Below are 19,235 nucleotides of genomic sequence, written 5' to 3' on the forward strand. Positions count from 1 at the left end.
TGGTAAAATCACACTTACTGTTATATAGCTGTTTGTACACTGTACAGGTACTGTGCTGTAAAAGCACAGCAGGCAAATATAGCAACTAGCTAATATAGTTGGACTAAAAGGTGCAATTCCCTCCATATACAAAACCTCAAGACTTAGTGCTTTCATTCATTGTTCATGATATAGTTGATGGCACGGTGGGTACAGCCTGAAACCACACTGAAAATCAGGGATTCCAAGTCTAATTTAAACCGCAAAATGCAATAGGAACAGAAAAATGGAATACATTTTCACCACACTTAAGCACAACCAAATGAAAAGAGAGGGGGGAAAAGACTCTCTAGGTTATTAAATCCCAGAGTTTAAACAGAAATTATTATTCTCTGTAGAAGCCAGAAAAAATAAATAAATAAAACAAACTGTAAAAATTATATTAACAATAGACATACATATATAAACGTCAGCCACCTTGCCACATTCCTTGGGAATTAAACTCCCGGTGAGACGTGATGCCCACCCTGTCGGCCCCTACATTCCATATTACACAGAATTCCGGGTGTCTGGAATGTGATTCTGTGACGAACGTGGCAGGCACTCACACACAGCAAAGAACATCGGGGTCTTCAGTAAATAAGCTTATTTTTCATATATTATCTCTATATATTCTCTCTCATCTCTCTATATTAAGCAGAGCAAAGATTAAAGAGCTGTTATGCAAGTGCTGTCGGTGGGAAAGTCAGAGGGAAGAAAGGGGTGCATTTGGAAGGCTTTGGGACATGCTGAAATACAGTAGAATAGATAATGCATTAACAGGATTCTACTGTAGTGCTTCAGTGAGTGTTAAACAGCTCTGCTGCCTCTCAGGTCTGTGCTCACAGACACATGGCAACATAAAGCAGAGTACACAACATTTCAGGGGCACCAAACAACCCTAAACTGTGACTGGATACAATGCACGGATCGGGATGCCTGAGGCTTGTTTAGCAAAGCTTGACACTTCAGCTATGATTCCTTTAATAAGTCTTTCAGCATTAGTAAAAACTAAATAAATTAGAAAAAATACAATAACAACATTAAATAAAATATAAATATTTAAATAGTTATTTGTTGGAAATTGTGTTTATAGGAAATATTTACAGTCATTACTTAAAGTGATCTAATCATTAGTTAAAATACTAAATAATACACAATTAGAAAGAAAAAACAATACTAATACTGTACCCGAGGATGAAAGAGTTGTTATGTTCAATGAAATCCAGACAGAGACAGATACTTGAAAGTCAAGCATTCAGTTCCATACTTCTACTCCAAACGTGTTTTTTATGTCCTTTCCTAATATTCATACACACTCTCTTCTACAACACTATACACAAACATGAATTCAGGAACGCCTCATGATAATCCAACTTCACGTACGCTGCACTGGGAGCTCTCTGTTCTGACAGCTCCGTCTACCGCCTTCATCTTACGAGAGTATGCGTTGGGAATGTGCGTTCTTGAGAGTCAGTGCTGATCAACTGAAGCCAACATTCCTGCCTGCCTCTTACTTCCTGTGAAGCCAAGAATGAGGGGTTGACCCCTTCCCACAAACAACATGACCTCCCAAAAACTAAACTCAAGACCTGTGGCGATCTGACTGAGAAGCACCCAGAAAAACTATAAAGGGCAACTTGAGAAATATTCTTACAGTCAATCAAACTAAAACTAAAACTATACATAATCAAAAACTTAAAAACAATCATAATCATTATTAAAACAAACCAAATGTGAGGAAAATTTAAATTGAGTTTATAAGCATGCTCAGCTTTTCCATGGTTATTTTTATTTTGATAAGAACTATAAATAATACAAAAAGTTAAAAACAATCAACATTAATAATAATAATTGTACTTACAGTAATAATAAAATATAAGTAATATTAAATTAAAATTCACAAATAAGCCACTAACTACAAACAAAATATGGTTTGCAGTTAGCTGATTGACATGCAAAGTTGAGAAATTGTGGCTAAACAGCAAATGAGGCATGTTGATACATGCAGGGAGTGACATGCACAGTCTGAGACTGATCAGATGTTACAGATTACATTCTCATGAAGTAAATTCATATAATTTAAGGGAGGAACAGTAAGGCTTTCAAGGCACTTCCAAAGGAAAACCACCCAGGAGTTTGTTTGCTTGTGGTTAAACGGGAAAATATAATTAAAAAACATAAACAAAACAACCTTACTGCAGCTGAAAGTAAAACATTTTAGTAAATTTTTTATTTTTATTAAATAAAAAGAACTTTTAAAAAGCTGAACATGCTTCTTAATTTAAAGTATCCTCACATTTGGATTGTTTTCATCATGATCGTGATTGTTTTTAACTTTTTGGATTATGAATAGTTATTTTTTGTTTGATTAAATGGAAGATAATGAGTATGAATCAAAGTTTCCTTTCCTATTTCCCAAGTGAAAAAAACCCTAACCTTGGGAAAAACACACAATTTGAAGTGCATGTAGTGAAAAAACCTTGACGCATGAGTTTGGTAATAATTTAATACCATGGAACATATCAAAGTATCATCCAAGTTATTGAAAATATGTTCGAAGAACATTTCAAATGTTTTAAAAACATTTTTGGAACGGTTAATTAGCAAACATTATGGAACTGTTACTTTTATATGTCCTAAGAACATTCTGAAAAATTTACCATTTAAAAAACGCCAAATGGCCAACTAAAACATTTCAGTAAAAAGCCTTCCATGAACAACTTAGAAATAATGTTTTTGTACTAATGTTTTGAGAACATTAAAGACCAGATATATTTAAACAAATGTTCCTATAACATTAGCGGAATAATGTTTGTTCATAATTTTTTGAGAATCTTGCCAGAACATTAGCCAAGGTACTGGGAACATTCCCTTTTAGAACACATAGTATTTATAATGTTGTATTTATACCATGGTAAAAACAACAGACTTCCTGAGTTTGTAACAATAGAAACTACTTTTGGGTGTTAAGCCTGCAAAATCATGTTAAAGAGCTTGCACTTGTTGCATTAGTACTGCTGTGAGTACCAGGTGGTACTGTTGCTGCCATTTTCAAATGCCACCTCAAACTCAATGCTGACTTCTGCCAGCACTTTGCACACCATTATGCTTTTAATGATGGTAAACTCAGTGCAATTAAACACTTGCATGCTGCATTTGCAGTGAGTGAGAGTTTCAGGTGCAATTAAACAGAGGCATTACAGAAATCTGCATTTAAACGAGTGATTTTGTTTTGGAAGAAAATAACACACGTCATGCGGTAAAGGAAGCCGATAAGATGTTATTGCAGATCTGGCCTGTGTCAGACAAGAATCAGTACACAGGGTAGCTGTTATGCCTCTTGGGGGGGGGTGGGGGGGGGGGTGATCATTTGTGAGCACTATCAAGACGTTATTTATGAAGTGCTTCGCTGTCCTGTTGGTTTTCATTCACTGGACCCCTGGAGCATTTACAGGAGCAACACATCACAGCTCTCTCCACGAAGCCAAATGAGAAAGCGAGGGAGGGAGAGACCTGCTTCTTACATTGCCATGGTGATAAAATGACATATTCCCACTGCAATCCAATTCTAGTGCATCCCCGTCAAGTGTTTTTGTACGGCTTGCTATGATTTTAAATTCCACCCAGTCAAAATTCTTGTTTCTGTAAAAAGTTTGCTGCTTCATTTCTGACATACCAGGTTTTATGCTACACTTTGTAGCGTGCCAAGCAAAATATTGGGCTTTGATAATGACATTCTTTCTTTGTATATGTGGCATTGGGAAAGAAGTCAAATTACGATACTTTCAAGTTATGATGTTTGCATTAAGTAACTGATTACATGCTAGGGTCAGAAATTAAAGCTGCAGTAGGTTACTTTTGTAAAAATATATTTTTTACATGTTTGTTAAACCTGTCATTATGTCCTGACAGTAGAATATGAGACTGATAATCTGTGAAAAAATCAAGCTCCTCTGGCTCCTCCCAGTGGTCCTATTGCCATTTGCAGAAAGCCATCCGCTCCCGGTAAGAAATCAACCAATCAGAGCTGCGGTCCGTAACTTTGTTTGTGTTCAAAATGTAGAAAAATTTATATAATAAGCGAGTACACCATGAATCCATTTTCCAAACCGTGTTTTTGGCTTGTCCTGAATCACTAGGGTACATCTATAATAAGTGTTTATACTCCGACTATTTTAGATTGCTTCGGGGGTACCGCAGCGGAGTAACCCAGTACCTTTGTGATTCTTCATAGACATAAACAGAGAGAAGTAGTTCCGGCTACGATGTTCTTCTGCAAGACGCAAGCAGTTCTGTTTATTAACCGCTAGAGCGTCAAAAGATCACCCAACATTTTTTACTTCTGGATTTGTCTCATATTTGGTGAAAAACAATGATAATATTTAATGTTTGGAAATTTTACTTACTAAATTGTTCCCAGTCACATTTTTGAAGTGCAGATCTACACATGGGCCATTTAATTGACAAACTAGGATGAAGAACCTGAAGGAAGCTGGCAATTAACATGCACTGAGACATATTCAGAGATGTGATAATAAGTTGTGAGAACTTTTAGAGTTAGAAGAAAGGTACAAGCTTAATCTACACGACAGGCTAAAGAAAGGTTATTCTTGGTGTGTTTTCTAAAGAAGTGTCAATGTTTGATGCATGACAGCATTCAGGTGAGGGACTTACCTGGAGCGTGGCAGGAACATGGACTCTTTGATGAAGACCGATCCAGAAAGCAGAATATACCAACACGTGCCAATATCATCCGGACTGTGTGAGACAGAAAGAGAGAGAAAGAAAAAGAGTAATGTCACTCAGATTCCAACAGGAAGCAAAACATGCTTATTTCTAACATGTGGTCTGGTTTCCTGTATGGGTTAGAGTAAAAGCAGCTGACACAGACACACATAACATCAATGCTTAATGTAAACACTCTGTCATCATTTTTTGTTCTGTGATACACTTCTTGCACAAACAAAAGACGACAAACAACCAAGCACAAAACACACACCATCTCTCTTCCTCTTATAAGTGATGTGACTGCTTGTTATGTGTGTGTGTGTGTAGGAAATAACACACTGACACACAATCCCCCTTAACACCCCTTTTTTCAGGTCACAGAGCAGTCAGGAACATTAGACATCATCTGAGGCACGCTGGGCCGACGCCAGGGATGTCCTTCCAGCTCCCGGCGAGCCCCTCCATGTCTGCCTCTCCAGTGAGTATTAAAAGTGTAAATGTGAAAAGAGGAGCAATCCAATGAGCAGCGGACATCTTGATCACTGAGTCAGAACAGCCGATATGCACAGTGAGATAACATGCCCAAAGCAGTGCTGATAGACACTCCTAACATGAAGCAAGGAACCTACCTATATCACGGTTGACTGCACACTTCATTATTGCACATTTGAATGTTTTGTCTGCACTGAAATTCCTTGTATATCTTCATCTTATCACAAGATTCACTGGAATTCTCAAATCTGATTGGTCAATCATTTAGAGTGCAACAGTCGGGTTCCTGTCAGAAAAATACTATTTAGTTGAACCAAGTTTTAACGATAACTTATAAACATTTAAAAACTAAAGGTTGTTCATCAATGGTACATGCTTGCTAAAAATCCTAGATCCTAAATATAGATGAATTCCCAAAACTACAAAGTTATTGATTTCCTCCTTTTTTCTTTGATGAACAAACATCGCAGCAGCTATTAGGATATTTTGGCTGCTTTAAGAGCATGAACATGGCACAGATCTTTTCTGACCCACTTCAGATCTCAAAGTCTTTGCTAATGAGCTGACGAGTAGAATCGGGTGTGTTAGATGAGGGAGACAGTGCTAGGCTGCTCCAGGACAGTTTTGAAAACCACTGCATTTTAGAGACATGTTCTGTAACTTCTATATATCAAATACTTACATACTGTACAGTACATGCACGGTTTGATGGCAGCTTTAATCACCTTTATGGTAACTTCATGATCCTTTACCTAATGTGGTGTTCTCAGTCAAAAATTACCAGCCTTTCCTCAAGCTCTTGTTACACTATTTTATCACCAAATGTTGGATTTTGTTTGTTTTTTACAACTAAGGTGCATAAATTCAGATCAATAAGTCTTACAATCACTCAGTTAAAAAAAAAAAAAAAAGGAAAATTACAGTATTAACCTTTTTTTTATTATTATTAATATAGTACAACAGGAAATTTATAAGCAAATTTTGCAGGCCACAAGTTTAACTCTTTTTTTTTTTGGCTCTATGGGATCTTATTTATGACTGAAGGGAGTATCACTGATACCAACTGATGTCTCTAGGAAATTGTTTTCTTTTTCCTAATATTTAAAGAGCCAGTAAGATGAAAATTCTAAGCTTCCTATCACTGTTTATAAGTCCTGTACATTAGGTTTAAATCCATACAAGGTTAAAAAACATTGTCATTTTTTCAAAATATCACTTTAAAATTACCTCAATTCTCAGAGATCCCCAAACGGTTCGCGCGAAGCTGTTCAAAAGATTCAGTTTCCTTAAACCCCACCTTTCGGTAGCATACTGTGTTCTGATTGGTCAACTAACATAGTCAGGTTTGATTGGTTGTTCCGCACACACCTCCACGGTAAACTATGCGTTAGCATCTGTTTGGGGTGAATTATGTCTTATTCCTCTCATCGCGAAACAAACAGTAAAATAAAAAACTTGAACAGTCTCGCTGCTTTTTCTTCTGTGTGTGTGTATTCAAGCCGCGCGCTTCAGTTTGAATCTGAATAGAGCGTTCAGCGCGGGGGCGTGGTCACGAAGGGAGACATGAAAAGCAGACAACGCGTTGTTTTCATATGGATTACTTTATCACAGAATATCTGTTTTCAGCAGCACTTGTTTAGTTTTAAAGTATACATGTCAAACTTTCTATAGATATCTCTCTCATGTCTCTTTGTTGAGTATTCACGGAGTTACACTTCATTTTAATGACGTGTTTGTACATGACGATCAGCGCAGAGAAAGGCTGCAGACAGCACACATACTGATAAGACGCTCGGGAGAAAACAGACACATAACTTCATAATCATACTTCGCGTTGTGATTCGGAGATGCTCGTTGTTCTAAATAAAGTTGGTAATGAACCCTCTTTTATGGCCAAACGCTTTGAAAATCCCGCTGTACTCAACAAGATTAGAAAAGCAGTCATCAGTGAAATGTTGTGGACATAAACAAAAGGGATTTGCTGTACTGCTCCGGTATTGTGGGAAAAATGAATTTTAGCCATTGGTTCTTCTGATCTTCATTCTTTGGCAGTGAAAATAAAACAAACTTGCCTTTACAATTAAAAACACACCGTCTCCTCGACATGATGCTCTCACACCAAACAGAGCGTCTGTGTGGGGGTGGGGCAGGTCAGAGTTCCGTTTCTCTCAAGACGGTAGGCGGAGATTATTATGCAAAGTGTTCTAGTGACGTACATAGAGATGGGCAAAAGATTTGAAATCTATAACGACTCGTTTCAGCGATTCAGAGTCGACTCCTTACTTTAGAAGCCAATAACTTTATAAATCGTGTACTTTTTGGTTTAATTACTTTGCACATTGTTTACACTGATGGACAGCTACATCATGCACTGTAATACAGGTAATTTTTGATTTCCCATCTGTGTGGCTCTTTAACCAATGACTATAGCCATTCAACATTAGAATCAGAGATCTATCAATTTTAACATGTACTAGAGTTTAAAAAAATAATGACTTCTAATTTAAGAGAGCTTAAATGTCTTATTTAGGCAGCCTGTGCCCTTCAGCAAGTAGGAAATATGCAGAAATTGAATAAAGAACACAAAATTTTAAAATTAAATATAGATGAATTCCCAAAACTACAAAGTTATTGATTTCCTCCTTTTTTCTTTGATGAACAAACATCACAGCAGCTATTAGGATATTTTGGCTGCTTTAAGAGCATGAACATGGCACAGATCTTTTCTGACCCACTTCAGATCTCAAAGTCTCTGCTAATGAGCTGACGAGTAGAATCGGGTGTGTTAGATGAGGGAGACAGTGCTAGGCTGCTCCAGGACAGTTTTGAAAACCACTGCATTTTAGAGACATGTTCTGTAACTTCTATATATCAAATACTTACATACTGTACAGTACATGCACGGTTTGATGGCAGCTTTAATCACCTTTATGGTAACTTCATGACTAAACTGACTATATAATTATGACATTACATGCTAGTAGTTTAATATGAAATTATTTGTGCATTTGTGCATCCAATTGAAGAGCATGTGCTACGAGCACAGGCTGACAGGACAGGGAAATTTATTTTTAGGCGAAGTTTGAATGTGTCAAACTTAAAAACAAGTCAAATAAATGCAATTATTATCAAAAATCAAAGAGACAGAAGCAGCCGTTGAGATTTGGGTGGCCAACCCTACTGTAGATCCGCTCCTGCATTAATTGTGTTAATTTTATACGCGTTGAACTGAAAAAAAAATTATTGCAAGCATTAACACACTAATTTTGACAGCACTACAATAAACATAAAATGTTTTGATACTCGCCATCTTTAAATAAACAGATTTAATCACAATGCTTCATAAGATTGTAGTTCTTTTCCACACTCAAAATTTTCAGATTTTCAAATTATTCTTTTTTTTTTCTTTTTAATCAAAGTTTGTATTTTTATGAATCACCTCAGCGCTGGTTGGTTTGGTTCATGGCTTGCAAGTCTTTAATAAAGAAGTTCTGAATATCCTTATAGAATAAAAACTTCCGTAACCAAGGCCACTGTTCCTAATCTTCTCCGTCGTCCACGTAACTCTGTATATTGGAACGCTCAGTAACTGAAACCGGCATCTCCCATATCACACTGCAAAATTTGCCTTAACACAACTACTGGCATCTTGCGTGTCTCTTATCGATTGCAGTAAAAATAACATCCATGAACTTTAGCATTATTACTTCTGTAGTACAGTTTCAGCATTTCTTGCTGCTCCGATATGCATTTGCACACTGTAATGGGTTGTTTATTTTCTTTGCGAAAAATTTACAATAACATACAGACACACCCAGTCTGAACTCAATTCAGAATTTCACATTCACATACTTATTTGTTGAGTAGCCACATACATTATCCCTTTTAATCAATGAACATTATTCCATCCATTTAAAAGTCCATGTTTGTTGACAGATTGATTTCTTTATTAAGTACAAAAACACTTCTCCAAACTTCTGGGTCTTTCCCGTTAAATGAAAATCGCACACACAAATACTCGCTACATCGTCTCTATAGGACTAATGAGGCAGCTGCTGACTGCTCTCAAACACAGCACGAGTGCTGCTTGCTTTTTTCGTTCTCCTTCTGCATCGCTCCCTTCATCATTGCCGCTTCCGCTCCCTCTTTTAATCGTTTTTCCCCGAGCGTGCGCAGACAAAAAAGCGAAACACTCAATTATTAATCAGCAGAATGCAGAGAGAGAAGGAGAGAGCAGGAATGATGGAGGTTGAGAGACGGAGAGCGTGAGGACGTTCTGCACCATCAACAGAGCAGCGCTGACTGAACTGGGTCACTGAAACACTTCCAACGCTCATCAAATGCTCATCAAGCACACAGCAACAGCCTCCAGCCCCTCAGGAACGACTGGGGAGCAGAAACGAGAGCAGGAAGTCAGGCAAGGTTTGGAGTAATATGGACTTCATGCATTCATCCCTGGGAGTTATTTATCTGCTAATCTTCAGTCAACCTAAAAGAAAATTCTTAGACAAATAATAGGAAATATAATGCTATTAATATTTGTCATAAAAAAGGGGCATGCCTTGTATTAAAGTGTTCATCCCTTTACACATGGACACCATTGTAGCCACTAGTGATGCATAAAAATAAGCCAGATAACGATCATTTTGTATGGTGCAGACTGAGAGACGCCTGTAGCCTAGTGCATTTCATTAAAGCTGCTAGTTTCACTTTCACTTTAAAATAAATTGTTGTTTACAGTAAATGGCCCTATAATTTTTAGTTTGTTTTATATTTGCAAGCAATAAATCAAAAAAGATTCTTCTAACGTTATACTGTATTTTATTAAAGGTGCACTGTGTAAATTTTAGCTGCATCTAGAGGTTAGGAATTGCAACCAACGGCTCAGTCCCCCACTCCCCCCTCCCTTTAGAGAAGCTACGGTGACCGACACAGGTAAAGATGACAGCAGAGAGCAATGAGATTCCTTTACAAAGATAAATCAAGGAATTATATTTACTTAATTATTCAATAAATCAATGTTATTGTGAATGTTAATGTTCATTATTGTGTCAGTGTTTTATTTGCGATACTATAAGCAAGGTGATATATTGGGATATTTCTTATTTTAGGAATTGGATATATTTTTAGGAAAGCTGTCATTAAGAACACAATTCAATTCAAGTTTATTTGTATAGTGCTTCTTACAATACAAATTGTTGCAAACCAACTTTACAGAAAATTATGTTTCTACGATATTTAGCAGTCGCTTATCAGTGGTGACTGTCAGTTTATGTGCATATGGCAGAAATGTATGGATAAATCAATTAAAGACATAATCAAACAGACGATGAACACTATTAACAGCATTTATATTGTATGATGCATTCAAACTTGTAGCAAAATTTAGTAGTTCTATATGTTGTAAGAACACACCACCATATGCAAACCTTAGCAGTAAGTAAATAAAAATTATCTAACCAGAACACAGTGGGATCTGCATTTGCAATAATCAGTCCCTGTAACATTGAAAGTTACTGACCCAGTTTTTGTGCAGTATGAGTAAAGGGTGGGGGTGTTGGGAATTAAAGTGCCTGCAGGGTCCTTTAGTTAAATGTATAATACGTCTAAAATTTATTTTATAAAAATACCATGACTAAAAATCTATATTTTTTTATAAAAAAGAGTGCATACAGGATTCCTAAAGAATCAATTGTAAAACAATAAAACAAAACAATTGTAAAACAATAAAATAAATACAGATGTCGAAACTTACCACTTGGATTTCACAGGTTTTTCATTTTGTATTTATGTTCGGCGTGGAATCACCAAACCGCGACGCGAGCATCGCAACAACTGCACAAAACGTCCCCAAAATGAGAGAAAGGTGCAGCTGCGGCCGCGCCGCACAGCGACCCTACTGCCTACCTTACCCCTCCTCACACGAGCAAGCCCCTCTGGCCACGGTCCTGCATTGGACATTACCACACAAGCCCAAATTACGGCACCCTTCATTTCTGTACACCGAACCAGGAACAGGGACAATTATTTTATCCTCCATTACTAGCAGCGATATTAATGCTAACATTAGTGGTGTGTTGTTCAGAGATGAAGAGTGCCATCTAGCGGTCGGGTTGTATCCGATGAATCTTGTTTGATTTTTTTTTTTTTTTTTAAATATCAATATTCCATTTTTGAGAATCGATACAGTATCGCCAAACTAAATATTGCGATACTCATGTGGATCGATATTTTCTTACACCCCTAAAATTTCAGAGTCATTTTGTCAGAAACCATGATTATTGTAAACATTTACAACCAACTTAAATATAAAGAAAAGTACACCACCTTAAATGTTTAAATAATATCTGTTAACAATGACAGCCATAAAATATTACTTGCTAAAACTGAAATAATATAGAAAAATTAAATGAGCTAGTGTATTTGAAATGTTAGTAATATTTAAGTGACATTATGAAAGTTTTATTGTAAAAAGTTAACAAAATTATAAAATAACCATAAATGCACATTTAAATCAAACAAAGACACAACTATGGTTTGATCCGTGCTGATGTGCCTGCATTTTTGGTCTGAACTGTTTTGTGTGCTCAAAAGCATCTTAAGACATCTCTGATGGGAGTAGAGAGAGATGTAGAATACATAGAGGGAAACCTTCTCTATAGCAGCTGGTGGCCATGACTGTAGGAGAGAACCCTTCTGCAGAGCTTTTTCTATGTGTGTGTGTGTGTGTGTGTGTGTGTGTGTGCATCAGACCAGGGTACAGAATGATGGATCACAGAGGCAACTAGCAAGCAGTACTCCTGCGTGCACACACTCACATACAGACACACACACACTTTTATGAGAATGTTTTCTAAGAACTCAAAAGTCAACAGCTATTCTTACACACATACAAGGCATTTATAGTATTTTATTTCTATTGAGGCTGATCAGTGCAAAAGATGGTGGGATGACAGCAGCCTTAGTAGAGTGTGACAACACAGATGAACACAAAGTCATCTTACTATAGAGCTCAGAGACTGTTCAGTTCTTCAATAATAAATATTAGTTAAATTGCATTTATTTTTATTTTGTGTTTATATATACACACCACCGGTCAAAAATCTTTTATGCTCACCAAGGCTGCATTTACTTGATAAATACAGTAAATAACAGTAATATTGGGAAAAGTATCACGATTTAATGTAACTTTTCTATTTGAATATATTTTAAAATATAATATGCTGTTTTGCTACTGAAGAAACGTTTCTTATTATTGTGACATTAAAGCTTTTATTTTGCAAAGTCCCATTAAATTGATCATTTAAGACATTTATGATTTTAAACAAATATGGTTCAGAGTATAGTATGTATACCAGAAGTATAATATGCATTCATATAAATATAAATATTATTATTTAATTTTTTATAAATATGATTCGTTTTTTTATTTTTTATTATCCATTTTAACCTGGAAATAAACAAAGTTTTAGTGTTGAAAGAAATTTAGAAAGCAAAATAATAATAATACAAAGAATATGTTTTTGCACTACTTCTAAGGCACAAACCTGTAACAATGTAGATGTGAACTACTTAGTAAAAAAATAATAATATTAAATTCAAATTTCAATCACAATCCAATGATGTTATTGTGATGTATAACAACATGTTCTGTGATAAGCATTGTATTGTCAGATCGAACCCTAATGCTGACATTAAATCAAAAGATAGGACTTGCAAAAACTATGCATTTCTGAAATTTCTTGATTTTTACACATCTGATAAGTAATGAAAAATCTACTATATTGACCACTGGAATATGAATCACAGAAAAATATGTATCAATCATCCACTAAAACAGAATAATTTTCTCTTAATTTATGACTTGGAGGTCTAATTCTTGTTTAAAAGCATTATTAACATAATTATGCGCAAAGTCCCTGAGGTTTCAACTTAACAAAATTAAAAACTGCTCAAACATTATTTACAGAAAGCAAAAATCAATGTGCCTCAGTAACAACATTAAAACATTTATCAATAATATTTTTAGAAACTCCAGTGGTATTTTTGTCCTTCCAACCTGCTCAAAAATAAAGTATATAAAGTGTGTTGTTATAGCATCTCAGAAAGCATGATGTTCAGAGGCTGGTGCTGTTGCGGTGGGAGTGGTTTGTTCCTGAGGGAAATCAGCAGCACACACAAGTCTGAAGATTATTATTAGTGCCGAGCTTTAAAGCAGCGAGCTGTCTAATAAAAAAAAATAAAAAAAACAGTGGAGTGAGTCGCTGAGGAACGGCGTCAAGGCTGATGTAGCAGACTCAGTGGATTGTTAGTACTTATATAGTCTGCCACTGGGAGTTCTGAGTAGTCTTTGATGACTTGCATTATTGGGGAAACCGCTATATTTCTGCTGTTCCAAAAGCACCACCTACTGGCAGAGAAGTAATTTGCATTTAAATCTGCTGTTTATGCTCAGGCCAATGTAAAGATGGTAAAATATTTTTATTAAGCAAACACACATTGACAAGAAGCTAATGTGCCTTCTACAAATCTAAACAATCAAGACAGTAATATATACGAATATATATGTTTTAAATTAAGATAATTATTTATAGCCTACTTTTGTCTTGTCCCTTTTGTTAAATGGTTTAAAGGCTGATATGTAAAGTTTGTAATTTGATCAAACTTTTTTTTTTTTTTATCTGTATCTGAACTATGCAATGTGTTTTACAGTCATTTCATGGTTTAATATGTTGAAATGATGTGTGTTTTATCTGTGCAGGCCTTAGAAAAATACATTTTCCTGCGGCCCAAACTCATTAATGCTGTTAATCCTGAAAATGCAACTGCAATAATGCATATTTTGGTTCTAAACCTTGAATTAAATTCAGTTTATTTAAATTATTAACAAAAAATTTACTGAAAATGGAATTATTAATTTACATTTTTAACAGAAATCTCAAGAAAAGTTTGCTGCCTGTATACAGGTTTTATGTGGCAAAAATAGTTACAAGTCAAGAGGATACAAGTGAGGACTTTTTACAAACACACATGCCATGCTCTTCAGATGAAGGGCGAATCTAAAGTGGGTCAGTGTGTCTTAGATGTTGGAGATCAATAGCTGTGTGTGTGTATCACCCAGAAACCCTGTATTCCTCATAATGCCATTTTCAGCTACTTGAATACTCATTATAACGCAACAAAAGGCTCATGCAGCGCTGAATATAACACTTTTGCTTCAGAGAGTTCATATCTCACCTTTGTAATTTGATAAGCCTTCTCAAAAGCAGGCTATATTTATCATCACTTCTGGAGAGGCACGATGTTTGAAGATTATTTGTGTTTATGCGTCGCACATCCTACAAAGGCTTACAGAAGCATAATGGAAATAAACAAAAAGAAATTGGATGGAAAGCATGGTTGTTACTCACTAATAGAGCACTTCATTGGCTTCGTGTCTTTCGTAGCGGACGCTTTCACACATTATCCTGAAAAAAGAGGACAGGAGAGAGAGCGAGAGAAAGAGAGAGAGAGAGAGAACCATTAATCAGTGACATATCTAAACGTAATGGTTCCAAAAGAATCAATGAACCTCATATTTTTGTCTGCGATTATTAAAAACCCTGCTGTGAAACCAAAATGGATTTCAGGACCATAAGTCTTGTAGGTATTCAGGTTTTGGTTGGCATTGTGTTGGAAAAGAAAAACAATGGAGACCGCCTGTTGTTAAGAACAGCAAGGACAAAACCAAACTGTTTGTGCATGACATATTTCACTGTTGGTTTACCCCAGAAGTGCTGTTTAAGCAAACTCGGATGTAAACCCCACAGAACAAATCGTTCCAAAGGACAAAAACGTTCTTCAAAAGACATTCCTGAAAGTTCAGCTCAGTTGGAGGGTAAAGAGTCAACCAGGTCCATCTGACACATTCCTGAAGATGTGTGCGGACCACTGAAGGGGTGTTGGAGGGTCAGGTAGGGTTTGGAATGTTCTAGAACTCTGTGGTCGAGTAGCAAAGTAGTTTTCTACCCCCCAAATACACACGTCTAAATGTGTATAAATGTAATGACATGAAAACAAAGAGATTTTAGCTGACGATGCAAATACCTAAAGACTAACATAATTAATGTTATTAATAGCATTAATATTTTAACTTGCAAAATAACTAAAAAATAGGCATATAATTGGTCAAATATTAAAACGAGTGGATAACATAACTAAAAAGAGCGGTCCAAAACTGCTATTTTTAAAAAAAGAACAAAATAATTGCTCACAAATTATAAAAACAACAAATATCTTTACTTGGTTTTGTTATACTTGCAAAACAAACTAAAATAAAAAATAATACCATCCACCACCTGCTCGACCTCAAAAACATCTGTGCATTTTTCCATCCATTTATCAAATCCTTCCTTCAGTTTTACCTCAGCTGGTGTTCCCGAAGGTTGGACAGCGCCTCCATTCCATGCAAGTAGGAATATACAATCTCCAGGTCCTGCAGGTAAGAAGAGGAAGAAAGAGAAAAGATCAAAGTCGATTCATCTGCACTATTCAAAAGCACACGCTCTCCCACAATTCCCAGCGCAGGCTGAGAAGCCTTTTATATTGCATTGAAAAGAGTGGTACAGAAAATGGCACTGCTGAAACACATGGAGAAATGCAGTTACAGAAACAAAAATGGACATTATATATATGTACAATGCAAACTACTGAACAGAGAGAGTCTTGCTTGAGCTGTAAGTGGTTCTTCAGATAAACCGGTCACAGTGTGCATGTATCTGAGGCCGAGCACACAGCGGGCCCTGTCCCCTTCCACGCGCACAAGACCACTGACGCCAGAACTGGGCCGCCTTTGTGCTCACAAAGGCATGCTGGGATAGTGATGAGGACAAAAGAGGTTCTGTGCTCGCACACAGAAGCATTTGATTATGAACTGAGAGACCCTGTGTGACAAGGAACACAAATGCAAACACGCCGCTCGCCAAACATTTGCCTTCTGATATAGCACAAGTAAACCTCTGCTTCCTTGTTTTCCTATTAAGACTAAAGGATTGTTTGATAAATAAGAACCAAAATGAAAGAAAGAAAAAAGACACGGCTGTATGGTTGGGTTAGATTGGGCCAGAACAGAATAGATCATATTTCTGGTCATTTGTTAGTAAATATGCTGAGATGCAGATCCAGACCTGATAGGAGTTAAAGTACTAACTCTAAGGTTAAACAACAAAGCATCTTAAATGTCGTCTTGTGGGCTCTATTCTTTTGTAAGAGGGCGGGTGACCCTAAATTGACCCTTATACAAAGGTTACAGAGGGCAAGGTCACATGGACAAACTGTACTGGAATCTAATGGTGACCTCCATCTTTTGTAGCGTCAAAAGAGGCGGAATAGAAAATTACTTAAAGTTTTGTCACCTCCTGCTGTTAAAAGCAGAACACTGCAAGAGGCATTGAGAGAAATTGTGAAGAAATAATATAATACATTATAATTTGTATTATTTAGTAACACTTAAGTGTTAATTTTTCAAAATTGAGATGTATACATCATCTGAAAGCTGAACAAATAAACTTTCTGATGATGTATGGTTTGTTAGGATATGACAATATTTGGCCGAGATACAACTATTTGAACATCTAGAATCTGTAAGAATTTTTTTTATTTTTTTTTTTGGCTATTGCTACAAATATACCCCAGCGACTTATGACTGGTTTTGTGGTCCAAGGTCACATATATATAACAAAAAAATAAATAATGTGAAAAATGAATAATAGAAAAATATTTGGATAGTGCAAAGAAGAGCTTATCAAATTTTGGGGAGTTAGGGTTGTTCTGCTAAGAAACGTAATAGCACATCTCCCTTCAACAAAGCCAAATCATTTGATGCATCATTTATAACTGTAGCACAAACGGTGTGGCACGTTATGCGTTACATTTAATGCTTAACAGTTTGTCCAAAACCATAATCCTAAAATGAGCATCAGTAATGGTGATGCTTGCTTTAACAGACAAAAAAAGAAAAAGAAAAAAAAAGAACAATAAGACTGTGACAGTGACAAAGGACCTCCTGGCTGGCGTGCACTACACACATCCTCCACTAGATGTCAGGCTGCTGTAAGATTTCATTGATTCGTGTCCAGCTCTTTCGCTCTTCTTGTCGCCTCTACTGGCTGGAATGAAGCTCTATCAGAACACTGTGGCTTTCTTTATCCCCCCTCAAATATTACTAAATTCAACATGGAAAGAATGTGCAGAACCCCATTTCTTCAGTCCCAGTGTCCCCATGAGGGGTTTTCACTCATTTATTCTCTCTCTCTGCCAGGAGTTCATAATGAGACCACTACAACTCTGTTCTAAATGAGTAGGAAGAGTTTTGAACTAACAAACATGAAAAGACGATTTTGAAGTCATGTCATTTATTGCTATTTTTCATCAGTTTAACATGATGAAATCCTAAATAATTCTGAAATTAAAACATACAAAATATTTAGCATTTTTATTGTCAACTAAAACTATTTTAAAAACTTTAAGTGAAATGCATAAAAAATAATAATAAAAGCAAAACAAATATTAGATGCACTCTATAAAAAAATATGTAAAAACTAGGTACAATGTACTTTATTAATATGCAATAATTTTTTACCTGTGTTTTACCTACTTTTGCTAATTTTGTGTTTCACTTAACAGATTATTTCCTGGCAGATTATTAATATTATTATTATTAATTAATTTATTTATTTTTAACAGTACATACAATTTTTTATTTAAATTATATATAACATTTATATTACCTATAAATATAAAAAAAGTAATATAAATTACAAATGCACCTAAAACTACTAAAATGTTGACAAATTTAAATGAAATGGGAAAAAGAAAAAAATTATTAATTACATACTATAATATTAAATAAGTAACACTAAAATAACATTGTATGATGATATTTTTTAGAATTAACTATCCAACAAAATGGGAGTGGCATCATAAATAATAAGAAATAATTTAAAAAAAGCATCATTACTATTGCCATAATAAGCAAAAGGTCTTGAAGTTGGGTCTGAATCATTCACACACAGTGGGCACTGTTTACACACAAAGAAAAAGGCTGAACTGAGAATCTGGATGAATTACCACTACAAAAACCACACATTTTTTGTTTCTTTCGACAAAAGGCTGAGCCTCTGGCACAATTTTCCAACAGATGCCAGGTTCAGAGTTAAACGCCAGGTTTTTTGCAAACACTTTGTCCTCTCTTTCATAGTGACTACTTTCTCCCAGAGTGCTTCGTGACAAAGGTACCATTGTGTTGTGTGATTGGTCAAACACAATATGTGAAGCCCAGGGCACTCAGTTAATTAGGTAACTCTCGTGGGAGTCAGTGGGTGCCGTGGAAACAAGCTGAGCGACAAATACAGCTGAGACCAGGTAGAGTAGGAATGATGAAAGCAAACAACAGTAGCTGTCTAGCAGCAGCGGCTTGACTAAAGCCTTCACGAAACACAATGAACAGAGCCATGAGACTGTACCTGTGAAGCCTATCCTAAGTGTTCTGCACACATCACAAAAGAAGCTCAGATATAATACAGCAAATATGAGCAGAAGTCCTTGGCATGACAACAATGACAACAAAGAGACCCTATCTTTTCCAAATTGTAGACATTCTGTCAGTTTTTACAAAAATAACCAGTTCAAAATAATGCTTGATATAATTCTGTATGATAGTTATTGCATGTCTTCAGACGCACACACACACACACACACACACACACACACACACACACACACACATCTTTTTTTTTTTTTTTACTTCAGTATGGAATGGATAGAACATTTTGAGTTTTTTTGCACTGGAAACATATTAGAAATGTTTATATTAACATTATACTATATGGCTTCAGAAGAATAAAATCTAAATATTTTAAATACGTTGAACATATTTTTTTATTATTGCATTGTATTATTTTATCTTAGTTTGTAGAAATAGTAAAATATAGTATATAGTAAGATATGATACTTTA

At 35.8% G+C, this 19,235-nt stretch overlaps 1 protein-coding gene across 9 annotated transcripts in view; it reads right to left on the bottom strand.

The window, feature by feature from the left end:
* LOC128027564 (rap guanine nucleotide exchange factor 2) overlaps nucleotides 1–19,235 on the bottom strand; it is a 101,734-nt gene that overhangs the window by 60,642 nt on the left and 21,857 nt on the right. For all 9 annotated transcript variants that reach the window (XM_052615288.1, XM_052615293.1, XM_052615291.1 and 6 more), the window contains exons 2-4: nucleotides 15,645–15,715; nucleotides 14,652–14,708; nucleotides 4,696–4,779 (exon numbers count right to left, since the gene is read on the bottom strand). In XM_052615288.1, coding sequence (XP_052471248.1) covers nucleotides 4,696–4,779; nucleotides 14,652–14,708; nucleotides 15,645–15,715 — 212 coding nt within the window. The remainder of the gene's footprint in view (nucleotides 1–4,695; nucleotides 4,780–14,651; nucleotides 14,709–15,644; nucleotides 15,716–19,235) is intronic.

Source organism: Carassius gibelio, chromosome A14, assembly GCF_023724105.1.
Source record: "Carassius gibelio isolate Cgi1373 ecotype wild population from Czech Republic chromosome A14, carGib1.2-hapl.c, whole genome shotgun sequence".
NCBI classification, from domain to species: Eukaryota; Metazoa; Chordata; class Actinopteri; order Cypriniformes; family Cyprinidae; genus Carassius; species Carassius gibelio.